This window comes from Mus caroli, unplaced genomic scaffold (assembly GCF_978045245.1).
Source record: "Mus caroli unplaced genomic scaffold, Mus_caroli_1 scaffold_18, whole genome shotgun sequence".
Taxonomy (NCBI): domain Eukaryota; kingdom Metazoa; phylum Chordata; class Mammalia; order Rodentia; family Muridae; genus Mus; species Mus caroli.
The window spans coordinates 10,250,528-10,262,584 of NW_028227273.1; the positions used below are offsets into that span (position 1 = coordinate 10,250,528).

Here is a 12,057-nt window from a genome sequence, read left to right on the forward strand (position 1 = left end):
TTTAAAGACATAAAAGGGGATCCTGACAGCTGTTTGAGGAACACTAGCAGCTGCAGGCACAGCAACAATGTGACATAACCAAGATGGAGCAAGGAAACTGGCGAAAGCCCAAACGCTGATCCACAGGCAGCTTAGCGGCAACTGAAGCCTGTGGCTCCCAAGGCCGCAGCAGTTGCGTGCCACGCAGTTTGAAAATCAGCCCATATCCAAGGCTTCCCTAAAGTACAGGTACCACTTACTGAGACCAGACCTCTCCGTAGCCTCTGTCTGTGCGCACAACTCACTCCAAGTTGTGCTGGAGAGACAGCTCAAGGGACAAAGTAGACATAAGCACGAAGACTTGAGTTCGGATCCCCCAAATCCAGATAAGGGCAGACACAGTGGTGAGGATGTGTGATTCCAGCACAAGATGGTAAACAGAAACAAGAGGCCCCAAGAAGCATGTGGGCCTGCTAGCTCGTGTGTTAAGTCCAACCTTGTCTCAAAGTGGGAGGCAACGCTGGAGCTGTCCTCTGAGTTTCACATGTGTGTAGTTTCACATGTGCACATACGACTTTTAAATTATTATGAAAAGCTATGCGAATGCACGAAGCAAAGTTACAGTTGTTTTATACATTAATATCAGATTAGCCAACACAAAGCGTAGGTGTGTTTTCTTGACATTTAAGAATTATAAATAACGTGTAAATGCCAAGAAGTGTTTGCTGACAGGAGCCTGGTATAGCTGTCTCCTGAGAGGCTCTGCCAGAGCCTGACAAATACAGATGTGGATTCTCACAGTCAACCATTGGACTGAGTGCGGGGTCCCCAGTGGAGGAGTTGGAGAAGAGACTGAAGGATCTAAGGGGGTTGGCAGCCCCATGGAGGGAGCAACAATGTCAACTGGCCAGAACTCCAGGAGTTCTCGGGGACAGGACCACCAACCAAAGAATACACATGGAGGGACCCATGGCTCTGGCCACATATGTGGCAGAGGATGGCCTTATTGGACATCAGTGGGAGGAGAGGCCCTTAGTCCTGTTGGGGTTCGATGCCCCAGTGTAGAGGAATGCCAGGATGGGAAGGCAGGAGTGGGGGAGGGGAGCACCCCCATAGAGGCGGGGGCGGGGTAGTGGGGATAAAATAGGGGGTTTCTGGAAGGAAGACCTGGAAAGGGGATAACATTTGAAATGTAAATAAATTAAATATCCAATAAAAAATAAATTAAAAACAAGCAAAAAGAACTATAAATAAATCTTCCCACAAACTAGACAACATGCCACAAGGTAACTATGAAAAAAAAAACCAAACAAACAAAAAAACAAAACAAAACAAAAACCCCTCATTTTGGCCAATTATTTCTTTTTATAATAATGTAATATACTACTTCTAATAACAACATCAGCAATAAGATTAAAATGAAAGAGTGGTTTGTGTGAAATCACAGAGAACCGAGTGGAAAATTATCACTAGAATATAATTGTCTCAGTCCTAGGCTCATGCCCATTACGGTTTGTTTTTTTTTTTGTTTTTTTGTTTTTTTGTTTTTTTTGGTTTTTCGAGACAGGGTTTCTCTGTGTAGCCCTGGTTATCCTGGAACTCACTCTATAGACCAGGCTGGCCTCAGAAATCCGCCTGCCTCTGCCTCCCGAGTGAGATTAAAGGCGTGCGCAACCACGCCCAGTTTATGGTTTGTATTCTTAGAAACCCTACTGAGCTAAGTCCCGAATCAAACTTCACAGTGTGCGGGCACTGCTTCCTGCACATGCGCATTTCCCTCACCTCGCTTCATGGCTCTGGGACTGCTTGGCCCACTGCGACTGCGCGCATCTGACTCCGACAGCCGGGAGCTGGACCTAGAACCATCCTCTTCGTCTGAGCCCGAGGAGTCATCCAGGAAAGGGCTGCTACTTATTTGTGTCGCCTTCTAGAGAAAAAACAGCACAGCCCCACTGTGTCCACCTCTAAAGTCACTGTCCTCTTTACACAGGCAATGCTTTACAGAAGTTGGTTACTGGTACGTATTTTAAAAGAAAGAAAATAGCGTATTTTGACATCATGAAAATCTGTCTTCAAAACCTTAGATTTTAATTAGCTAGGAATTTGTCAGTTATAAAAGATTCTTGAAAACATAAGGCTGTCAATATCTGACAGTCCTTGTTTTAATTAGGTTCTTCTAGCAAAGAAGGGGACCTTGGCAGGTACGCAAAGACCTTTCTAAGTTAGGAGTTTCCATTGCATCATTAATAATAAGCTAACGTCCCAGGGTGGGGCTAAAGAGAACCATGCCATTATCACCTTCTCCGGGCCTTCTTGTTTCTTCTTCCTTTTAATGATATATTGATATGATCATTAAAGCTCTACAAAGAGGGGGATGGATGTAAGAATGCCAAGAGCGGAGTCCCTGACTATCCTAGAGAGAACCATATGTCTAACAACGAGAAATGCGCTCATTACCCCCTTCAACGTTGTATAGACTGGGGTCGTCATGTTCTTGTATATGAGAGACGTATAAAGGCCTGCTGCAGAGTAGGAAAGTGTGTCTGCAGAATCTGAAACAGAAAAGGACATTAAAGAAATTCCTTCCAACTAGCACACTGGTCTATTGCTTACGAATATATATACTGAAAAGAAATCAGATCACTCGGTAGTGGTGATTAATATCATTCTGCTTTATGAGCCATGCCATTTCTAGATCTGTGGCTATACAAAATACTTTGTCTATTTGTGACGGGGTCTTTCTGTGGAGCCTAGGCTGGCATCGAGCTCACAGTGTTCCTCCTGCCTAGACTCCTGATTGCTGGCATTAGAGGCAGCATATCCAACTACAGATAGACACTTCTGTGTGAGTTATTTTGTTTTGTGATTTTGAGACAGGGTCTCACGTAACCCAGGCTAGCCTTGATCCTACTATGTTGCTGAGACTAGCTTTTAACTCTAGATCCTCTTGCCTCAACCTACGAAGCGTTGACCTTATATTTTTTATAGTGAGAATGACTATTTCTATAATAATTTTTGAAGGAAAGGAGAAAATAATATAGAAGCCAATATTTTCTTATAATTTTTGTAGCTTAAAACAGATAAAATGCCCTTGTCGTTCTACTTTGCCTTGTGTGGGAGGGGACTGGGGGGAGGGGGAGGTGTTAAAAAACAGAAAAGTACATTCTACATCAGGTCTGAATATATTCATGCCTTTATCCTAAAAAATAAATATCAGTTTTAACACAAATCCTGAACACTTACATATTTCCATTATTCTAGTAACATTAGACATTTAGGAAGGTCTTGCCTAGGTGAAACAGCAATATAAAATCATGTAGTTAAAAAAAACCCTTTATTACAGTATTTTAAAGCCATAAATAGTAAAACTTACTGTCTTAAGCATTTTACATTTATAATTTGCTAAGGTGGAGTTTATTCACCCTGCTGTAAAACAGACCTCTACAACTTCTGAAATTTTATACCCACTAAAGCGCATCTCCCCTTCCCCGATTTCCTCGCTCCCTGTGAGCATCCTCCAGTGAGCATCCTCCTATGTTGCTTCTGTGATTGATTGCTTTGATGAACTCTGTAACAGAATTCTGCGCTCCTGCCTCTCTGTGGCCGCATCCCATTTTTCTCTGAAGCGTACCCGTCCTCAAGGCTCACCCGCATCACAACATGCAAAGACAGCACTTACTTTTATTAGCATGCTCCATACTGAAGGCCTCAGACACGCGGATGCCTGATTTGGCTACAGCATATATCCTGCTCTCCTAATATAAAAGAGAGATTGCACCAGGCACTTACAGCCACGAAATGATTACAGTGAACACAACACTCTTCCTTTGTTCTTCAGATATCATCCACTCAAATACAAAACCCTAGTTAGCACAAAACTCATCGGTGCTGATAAAAATGCACCGGTGTGGATAGCTCATTCAGTAGCCATTCTATTGTTTGTTTTTGTTCCCAAACTTTGGCCTGGCATCTTGACTTTAGGCGATTTAAGAACAAGCATTAGAGAGCTTACTGCCAAGCACTGATTTTAGGTAAACCCCCTTCTTTAACATTGTAACATCCTACATGTGGTTAAAGGGGAAAACCCTGGATACCTGTAGCATGAAGCCAACTGCTTACAGTCACTAATTACACACAGATATCGCCTTTAATATCTGTTACCATGGCTAGGATAGAAAGGGGGACTATGTACATTCAGAATCACAGCAGAGCATTAAATGTTACTGCCTTCTTATTCAATGTACATTTCAATAAAATAAAAGACTTTGGGTCTAATAATAAATGGATTTGAGAATCACACTGGAATGATTATCTTGTTCCAAAAGTAGCTTATTGTGTTTCCTCCTCTTCTCAAGAAAGATCTCTGAAACGGGTACTGCAAGGTTAGCATCGCCAGCTAACAAGAAGGATCCCAGTGGTTCCCAGTGCGTTAATCACTGTGCCATGCCTTTTATGAAAGATCTAAACTTGAACACGGTCTTGCCTGGACTAGAACACGGAAGGCAACAGATGTCACGCCAGTGGCAACAGTGACTGGTACAAGTTCATTGATGACACCGATGATGGGGGTCTGTTCGATGCACTAGTGCCAAACAGAACGGGTGTGCTTTCTTTGGAGGGATTTACACACAGAGATGGACTGCAGAGGTCAACACTAAAGCAATATGAGCGGGAGCTTCGAGTCCCCTGGGGTCCGGGTGAGCATGAGACAGACATGGAAGCAGGAAGGAATCGGAGAGTCACCATAGATGAGAAGACAAGCCAGGTCACTTAGAAAACAGGCCGTCAGAGGTAGTTAGTGTTGGCTCAGAGCTTGCCCCACCAGAGTGACTATTCCATTCTGAATAATGCTCTAATTCAAACAGGGGATGCTTGCTTTAAATTAGCATCTTACTGACTGAGGTAGCTAGAACATCTCCCGAAAACCTAAAAATAGGAACCTTTGCTCCGGGTCAGTACATTAGAAGTCTGAGAAGCATTTGACTTTTCCAGGACCAAATAGCTTGAATAGAGGAAAAGAAGGAAAAGGTAAAACTGCAAAATAAAAGTGAACTTGAAAGCTTGACATCAATCTCTGAAGATCTTCAACATCACAACAACAACAACAAACCAAATCTCAGCGTCTTACTGCCTAAGGGTAACATAGCTAGAATTTTAGAGAGCCACACGCCATTTGCTTCTACTTTTTTGTGCAGTGCAGAATTTTAGCAATAAACAAGAGGCAGTTTCATGTGGCTACTGAAAGGAAAAAAATGTTCTCTTGAAAGTAAATAAAAAGCAGATACATCTTTAAGTCTGAATTTCTGTTAGGGAAGCCATGGCCATTGTAATTTGCTTACAGTTATAGCAGCTACTAAACAAAATAACCATAATAACAATTAGAAAAACATGACTCCAAAACCCAAAATGCCTGGCATCCCAGATGTTTCTTTTGAAGTGAGAGGTTAAACTGTCCCAATATGGGAGGAAAACATATGTCTACAAAGCAGACCAATTCACTTAATTTTAAAAGTAGACTATTCGGGCTGGTGAGATGGCTGGTAGGTTAGAGTGACAAACTAAGTTTGAGCCCGGAACCTCCATGATGGAAGAGAGTGACAACTCCTGCAGGCTGTGCTCTGATCTCCACACGTACCCTGCAGCAGGCTTACTCCTCCCATTAATACATAAGTGCGAAAGCTTAAAGAGAGATTTTTTTTTAAATCAGGCAATGTAGATATGTCTAAGAAATATCTAATCATTGACAAGTTGCTTTTGTAGTCACAATGTTTCCAAAGAGAAGCCAGTCTCTTCTAGGTTAGTAAGAAGCTAATCTAGCTGAAGTAAGGGCTTTGTAAATTAACAAGGAGTAACGCAAAACCTCTATTAATCGAGCGAAAAGAAAAGCTCAGAGCCTGAGCAGGAAGACCTCAGTGCTGCTTCTGGAGCACTCCATGGTATCAGTTGAGGAAACCCCTCCCTCCCACCTCATCACGTGTCCTGGGTCAGGGCCTCCAGGCACCGAACACCCCTGCTCTCCACATCCACCCACATCACCACTGTGTGGTGGGGCCGCACAGCCCAGCACTGGTCCTCTCTCCGAGCGAGCTCCAACAGGAAACAAGCATCTTCACAGTGGATGAGTTAGAGGGGCCCCTGGCCTCGCTCCCCCCTAGCTCCAGCTTGGGAATCTAATTCCAAAGTCTAACATTGAAAAGCTCATCTGCCCCCGACCCAGGGCTCTCATCCGTAACTAAAGTCGTATTTTGGATTCCCATCTGTCTTGGTTCTCAATTGTTCAGAACACGGTTGGGGAAGAGAAGGGGAAACTGAATTCTGAAAACTGAGAGTTGTCAGAACAATGCTGAATTTGAAAAGAAACGGGGTGAGGGTGTGGGGGTGGGGGTGCGGGTAGTGTGAAACCTGAGTCTGTGCTGAGAACAGGCCCCTGAGCGCGTGCTGCACACGGATGTAATTACCCAAGAGGGGAAGCGGTGCAGAGGAGGGGTGGGGGGTTTGCTGCACGGGGCCTTCTTTGGGGCCTCGCTGTTTTCCTGGTCATCTGCACACGGAGGAGGATCCTGGGAGTCATAGGAAAATAAGCCGTCATCGCCACCAGTGTCCATTCTGTTCACAGCCTCGGCCCCATCCCCATCAACCATATCAAGGTCCGTTTCCTGGGGCCTCAGCGGCCGGATCATGCTTATGGCGTTCCGGTTCGTGCCAAACATCCGGTCGGAGCATAGCTGTGGCTGGCTCAGGTGTCTCTTGGTGAGTGCCACACTTATACTGAAAACATTGGGGACCCTGAGCTTTGGGGGTGGCTGGAATGGAGGAGGCACTAACGGGACTCCTCCTTTTCCAGGGAGTGAGTTAGGGTATCTGGGAGTTAAAGCTGGGGTTAAAATAGGGCTTGGGGTGTTGGCCTCGCTGGATGAGGATGTATAATCCAGTCTCTGCGAGTGAAATTTCTTATTCAGTTCATCTGAGGAACTATCTTGTTCCTTTACTCCTGACTGAGACCTCCCCTTTGCAAGGTTACCCTGAGCTTTCCATGGTGCCTTCTGCTGCCAAGAACACAGCTTCTTTTGCTCGGGTCTATTCCCATCAAAAGTCTCTTCTTCGAATATAGAACTACTGTCATCAGATGCTGTGAGGTAGGCTTCGCTGCCCAGCCTGCCGCACTGGCCACCCTCCTCAGACGTGTGGCTGGAAAGGGTGGATGTGCACCTGGACTTAGATCTGCCCTTGCTTCCATCATCCTCGTCTGAACTCCAGTCACTCACTGGAACCCCAGAATTCTGGGACGTACCACCATCCATTGCAAAGCTTGCTCTTGTTTTCTGGTTCTGTTCTGAGCTGCAAGAGGTCTCGTGCAAATTTCTCTGGCTTCTGCTGTTCTCTTGGACTTGGTTGTCAGCAGGCTTCTCCGCAATTTCCATCTCTAGAAGAAGACATAGCACATTGACAGGTTGCCGTTAAAACTGACATAACTAGACTGCATGTGTGCATTGGCACTGCCTGACTTAACTACACTGAAGAGGCTGGCAACTTCATGCGAATATGGTCAGCTTCTACTGTTCTTTGTTAGTTTTCTGCCTTCTTAATAAGCACCTTTGAAAACTGCAGGGTTTATGAAAACATATAATCCTTATACTTCAATTTAATTGTATCAAAAGTAAATTGCTTTTTACAAATAAGTATGTTGGAGAACGGAAATTGGCAACAATCTAAAGAGAGAAGGAGTGGAGTGTGAAGAAGGATCAATTTGACGATCAAAGAAAGAAGCTGTCCAAAAAAATGAACACCATTACTTCCATTTTTAGAAGTAAAGAAAATGACAGCCCTTTTCCCATTAACCTTCAAAACCATCATAATGTAAGCCCAAACATGAACACAAAAACCACAATTTCAGAAACCAACTTTGTAGCCACGCTTCAATACATAAAATGTGTAAAATCACAGAAAAAGCTTTCCTCTACTCTCTGTTTAACTATAATTCCATGTGCTTTAACAAGAGCAGCCTCTTTAAATGCCTTTAGATACAGAATCCATTTGTTAGCACCGGGAGAAATGGCACATACCAATAGCTTCATAAATAATGACTTAAAACTCCAGATTGAATAGAAAAGAAACCCTGAAAACATAAATATGAACCTCACAATTAAGGGACAAGAGGCCAAACACACACACTCTCAAGTTCTGCTGCAGGGATTGATTACATTTTCAAGGCTTCTGCTGCAGGGGTTGGTTATAGTTTCAAGGTTTCTGTAGCAGGGATTGGTTACATTTCAAGGTTTCTGCTGCAAGGATTGGTTACACTTCAAGGTTTCTGCTGCAGGGATTGGTTACATTGTCAAGGTTTCTGTAGCAGGGATTGGTTACATTGTCAAGGTTTCTGCTGCAGGGATTGGTTACATTGTCAAGGGTTCTGCTGCAGGGATTGGTTACATTTCAAGGCTTCTGCTGCAGGGATTGGTTACATTGCCAAGGGTTCTGCTGCAGGGATTGGTTACATTGTCAAGGGTTCTGCTGCAGGGATTGGTTACATCTTCAAGTGCTGAGCAGGCAGATTCAGCCATGCTGAGCTGACCACTGAAAAGGTTTCTTGGAAAAGTAACAAAATGTGAGTAACAGCAAGAAATAGGTCACAAGGAAGCATTCCACTGAAAAAGCATTGTGTAGTTTTCAAAATGTTAAAACCCAGCTGAGAGGTGGCTTTTACTGCAGTCATTTTTCTCAGGCCTTGGAAGGGAACTAGAGTGGGATGTAGGTAAGTTGCAAACTCAGGTTTCTCTAGAACTTTTGGGGAAAGTCAACAAACAAGATTGACCGTGGGGTGTTGCCACCAGGCTGCACCAGCAGGCAAACTTTAGAGGCAGACTGAAAATGAAGGGCCCAGAACCAAGGCTGGATTATGTAGGCAGTATTTTCTTCTCTGAAGTAACAAAGAATAAAAAGTAGTTATCAAAAGTGTCCCCCACTAGTAAGTACCTTCAACACATCTTCCTTCCGTGATCTCAGGTTCACTTGAGGCCATCTTGCTCACTTCCTCACATCTTACTACACAAGGAGGACTCTTTGCTCGGGACAAGAAACATCCAAATGTCAAATTGCGTTGCCCTTCTGAGGTCTTTGGTGTGGAGATACAGGATATCTTCTTCTCTTGGAGTTCTGTAAGGTCATTAAGCAAAATGGAGATGACTTTTTAATAGCAGTTTATTAGAACTGCTGAATGAAAACATAAGGACTTGAATAAACCACCCTTAATACCAGAAAAAAAAAACCAGAAAGACTGAATTTCCTCTTATACATAAGTATACATTATACATAAGAAAATGGAAGGCCTGATAAAGAGCATAGAACCCTAAATCTGTGGTGTGTGTTGGGAGTGGGGCGGGGTGGGAGGGGAATCAGTGGGTAGAGGTGCCTGCTGTCAATCCTGGTGACCTGAGTGCAGGCCTCAGATTGCTAACTGAGATTAGCCCACCTCTAGGGTAATTGACATTGTTGTTTGTAAGGCCGAAAGTATGGAGATCCTAGGAAGAAAAGTTCCTGAGAAAATTAACTTCCGAGCACCAGGAAAACAACAGAGGTGAGGTGGGTTACCCTGAATAGCAACTGATAATAAAGACAAGCATTTCTTCAGATGTATCTTTAAATATTTTATGTTGATCATCTATCACATAATGGATTCACAATAAATAGTCATGACTATATACAATTAGTCCTCAATTCTACGGATTCTGCATCTGTGGATGTAATCAATGGAAAATCAAAAGTATTTAGAAAAAACAACTGTCTCTACTGAATATATACAGATGTTTTACTATGAGTCACTAAAAAATACAGTCTAACAAATGTTTATACAATTTTTACCTTTCGCTTGGCATTATAGTAACCTGAAGACGATTATAGGAGAATGTGTGCAGACCATTATGTGCAATCCTTGGGATGTTTTATTTAAGGACCTAGAGCATCCTCAAAGACTTTGGTATTTGTGGGGATCCTAGACTCGATCCTCTGCGGTACTGACAAACAACTGCATGTGTATGTATGAATGAATGTGTGTGAATATGTATATTGTAATATATACACATATTTTGTATTCTGTGTACAATATATAATATATAGTTTATAATATATCCATATATATTTTATAAGAAAACTAAATCTAGTATATATGTGCTCTCTGCTCCAGTCTAAGCCTAGTTTCCAAGAATCAGAACCACTTAGTATCTAAAACCCGAGAGTCTATCAATGAAGACTAGAATTGCAAGCCAGAGATATCAGGAAAATAGATAATATTTTGGAAACACGAGTGGTACGTTCAACCTATTTCAGTGATGGTGAGTGTCCAGAAAACAGGAAGCCTTAATTCTACATATGGTCCTTCAGTCAGTCATGGCAGACGTCTGTCTTTTATCATTCAGATGGAGGAGATGAAAGCAAGTATTAGCAGGCCCTAAGCAGACTTATCTTACTATGTGTAGTGGTCGACACCTGTAATCTCAGCACTCAAGAGGCTGAGGAGGAAGATGTAAGCCTGGGCTACACAGTGAGCTCCAGAACAGTCTGCTCTACATAGTGAGAAAGATCCTGTCCATCAACAACTTTATGTATTACTTCAGGAAACCAGTGCTACTATCACAATCACAACATTATGAACGTAAAATATTAAATATTCTAGAGTAATAACATGGTTATTATTAATAGCGGGACATTAAAATGTCTTTAAATTTGTTTTCTTTCAGCTGGGCATGGTGGCACAAGCCTTTAATCCAAGCACTTGGGAGACAGAGACAGGCAGATCTCTGTGAGTTTGAGGCCAGCCTAGTCTATAGAGATAGTTCCAGGACAGCCAGGGCTACACAGAAAAAAGCCTCTAAGAAACCAAAAATCATGTTCTTTCAGCCACACCAGTTTGTTCTTAATGCAATCGTGTGGGATCCATGGTTTGGGGGCTGAGGCTGCAGAGCTGAGGACCTACCTGTCCCAGCACTGCTTTGACATAGTCTAGCAGGTGCAGTTGAGTGAGCGCAACACATGCACACACCTATGGAGTCACCTCTTCCTCATGCAGGTGTGCACCTGAACGGTTACCACCAGGACGTGCCTACAGAACTCTGTCATGACAGCTACGCAAGCCTTTGAGATTAGAAGGAAGCTAAACTCCATAGCGGAAAAATACGAAGGACAAGGTCTAGGCTGTAAGTTTCTATGACAGTCAAGAAACAGGAGACGGGAAACCGGTGAGCTGGCTTAGTGGGTAAAAAAAAAAGTGCTTGCTGGGCCTGAGGATCCAGGTGTGGATCTCTGGTATCCACAGAAAAGCCAAATGTGGTGGCAAAAGCCTTTAGCCCCCAGCCTGGGTAGGAGAGCAGACACAGGTAGATCCGGGATCTTAGCCAGTCAGGCTAACCACATTAGTGAGCGCCAGGTTCCGTGGGAGATGCTGCCTCCAAAAATAAGGTAGATAAAAGGTGATAAAAGAAGAGACACGAAGTTGTACACAGAAAGTGGTCTCTCCATACATGTGACTGCTCTGACTCACATAAAATGGATGGATAGAGAAAAGGTCATTTGAAGTAAATTTCAAAAAATTGAAAATAACAACTGATTTTCATTTCTAAAGCAAAAATATCTGAAATTAAATATTGAAATCAGTGTCGCCATTTTTCAATTATTCAATCGAATGTTTAATTGTGTCTGTAGGACACGGTGGACTAAGTCTAGACTACCTCTCTAATGGTAAACCTACTGAAACTAAAGTAAATTCTATTGAGGAGACACTTTAAATTCAGGCAACCAGTGTCAATGGTCATAGATGGCTTCTTTCAATGCAGGAAGAAGCCAGGTTCTATGAAGAACTCTGAGGAGACATCTTTTCATATGTTTGTGGCGCTGGAGCTAAGACTGGGCCTTTCACACATGCAGTGCAAACACTAGCACTGAACTCAAACCCCAGCCTCTGAACCCTTTTAAAACCAGGTCAGACCCACTGCAGACATCCTGGAGTATCAGACCCACTGCAGACATCCTGGAGTATCAGACCCACTGCAGACATCCTGGAGTATCAGACCCACTGCAGACATCATC

The 12,057-nt window shown here is 43.2% G+C and overlaps 1 protein-coding gene across 5 annotated transcripts in view; it reads right to left on the reverse strand.

Moving 5' to 3' along the window:
- The window catches only part of Plekhh2 (pleckstrin homology, MyTH4 and FERM domain containing H2), a 108,959-nt gene that overhangs the window by 49,274 nt on the left and 47,628 nt on the right, over positions 1–12,057 (reverse strand). For 4 of the 5 annotated variants that reach the window (XM_029471537.2, XM_029471538.2, XM_029471536.2 and 1 more), the window contains exons 7-11: positions 8,953–9,132; positions 6,438–7,402; positions 3,659–3,734; positions 2,437–2,531; positions 1,762–1,906 (exon numbers count right to left, since the gene is read on the reverse strand). In XM_029471537.2, the coding sequence (XP_029327397.1) occupies positions 1,762–1,906; positions 2,437–2,531; positions 3,659–3,734; positions 6,438–7,402; positions 8,953–9,132 (1,461 nt within the window). The remainder of the gene's footprint in view (positions 1–1,761; positions 1,907–2,436; positions 2,532–3,658; positions 3,735–6,437; positions 7,403–8,952; positions 9,133–12,057) is intronic. The other variant, XM_021149116.3, reaches the window with a different exon arrangement.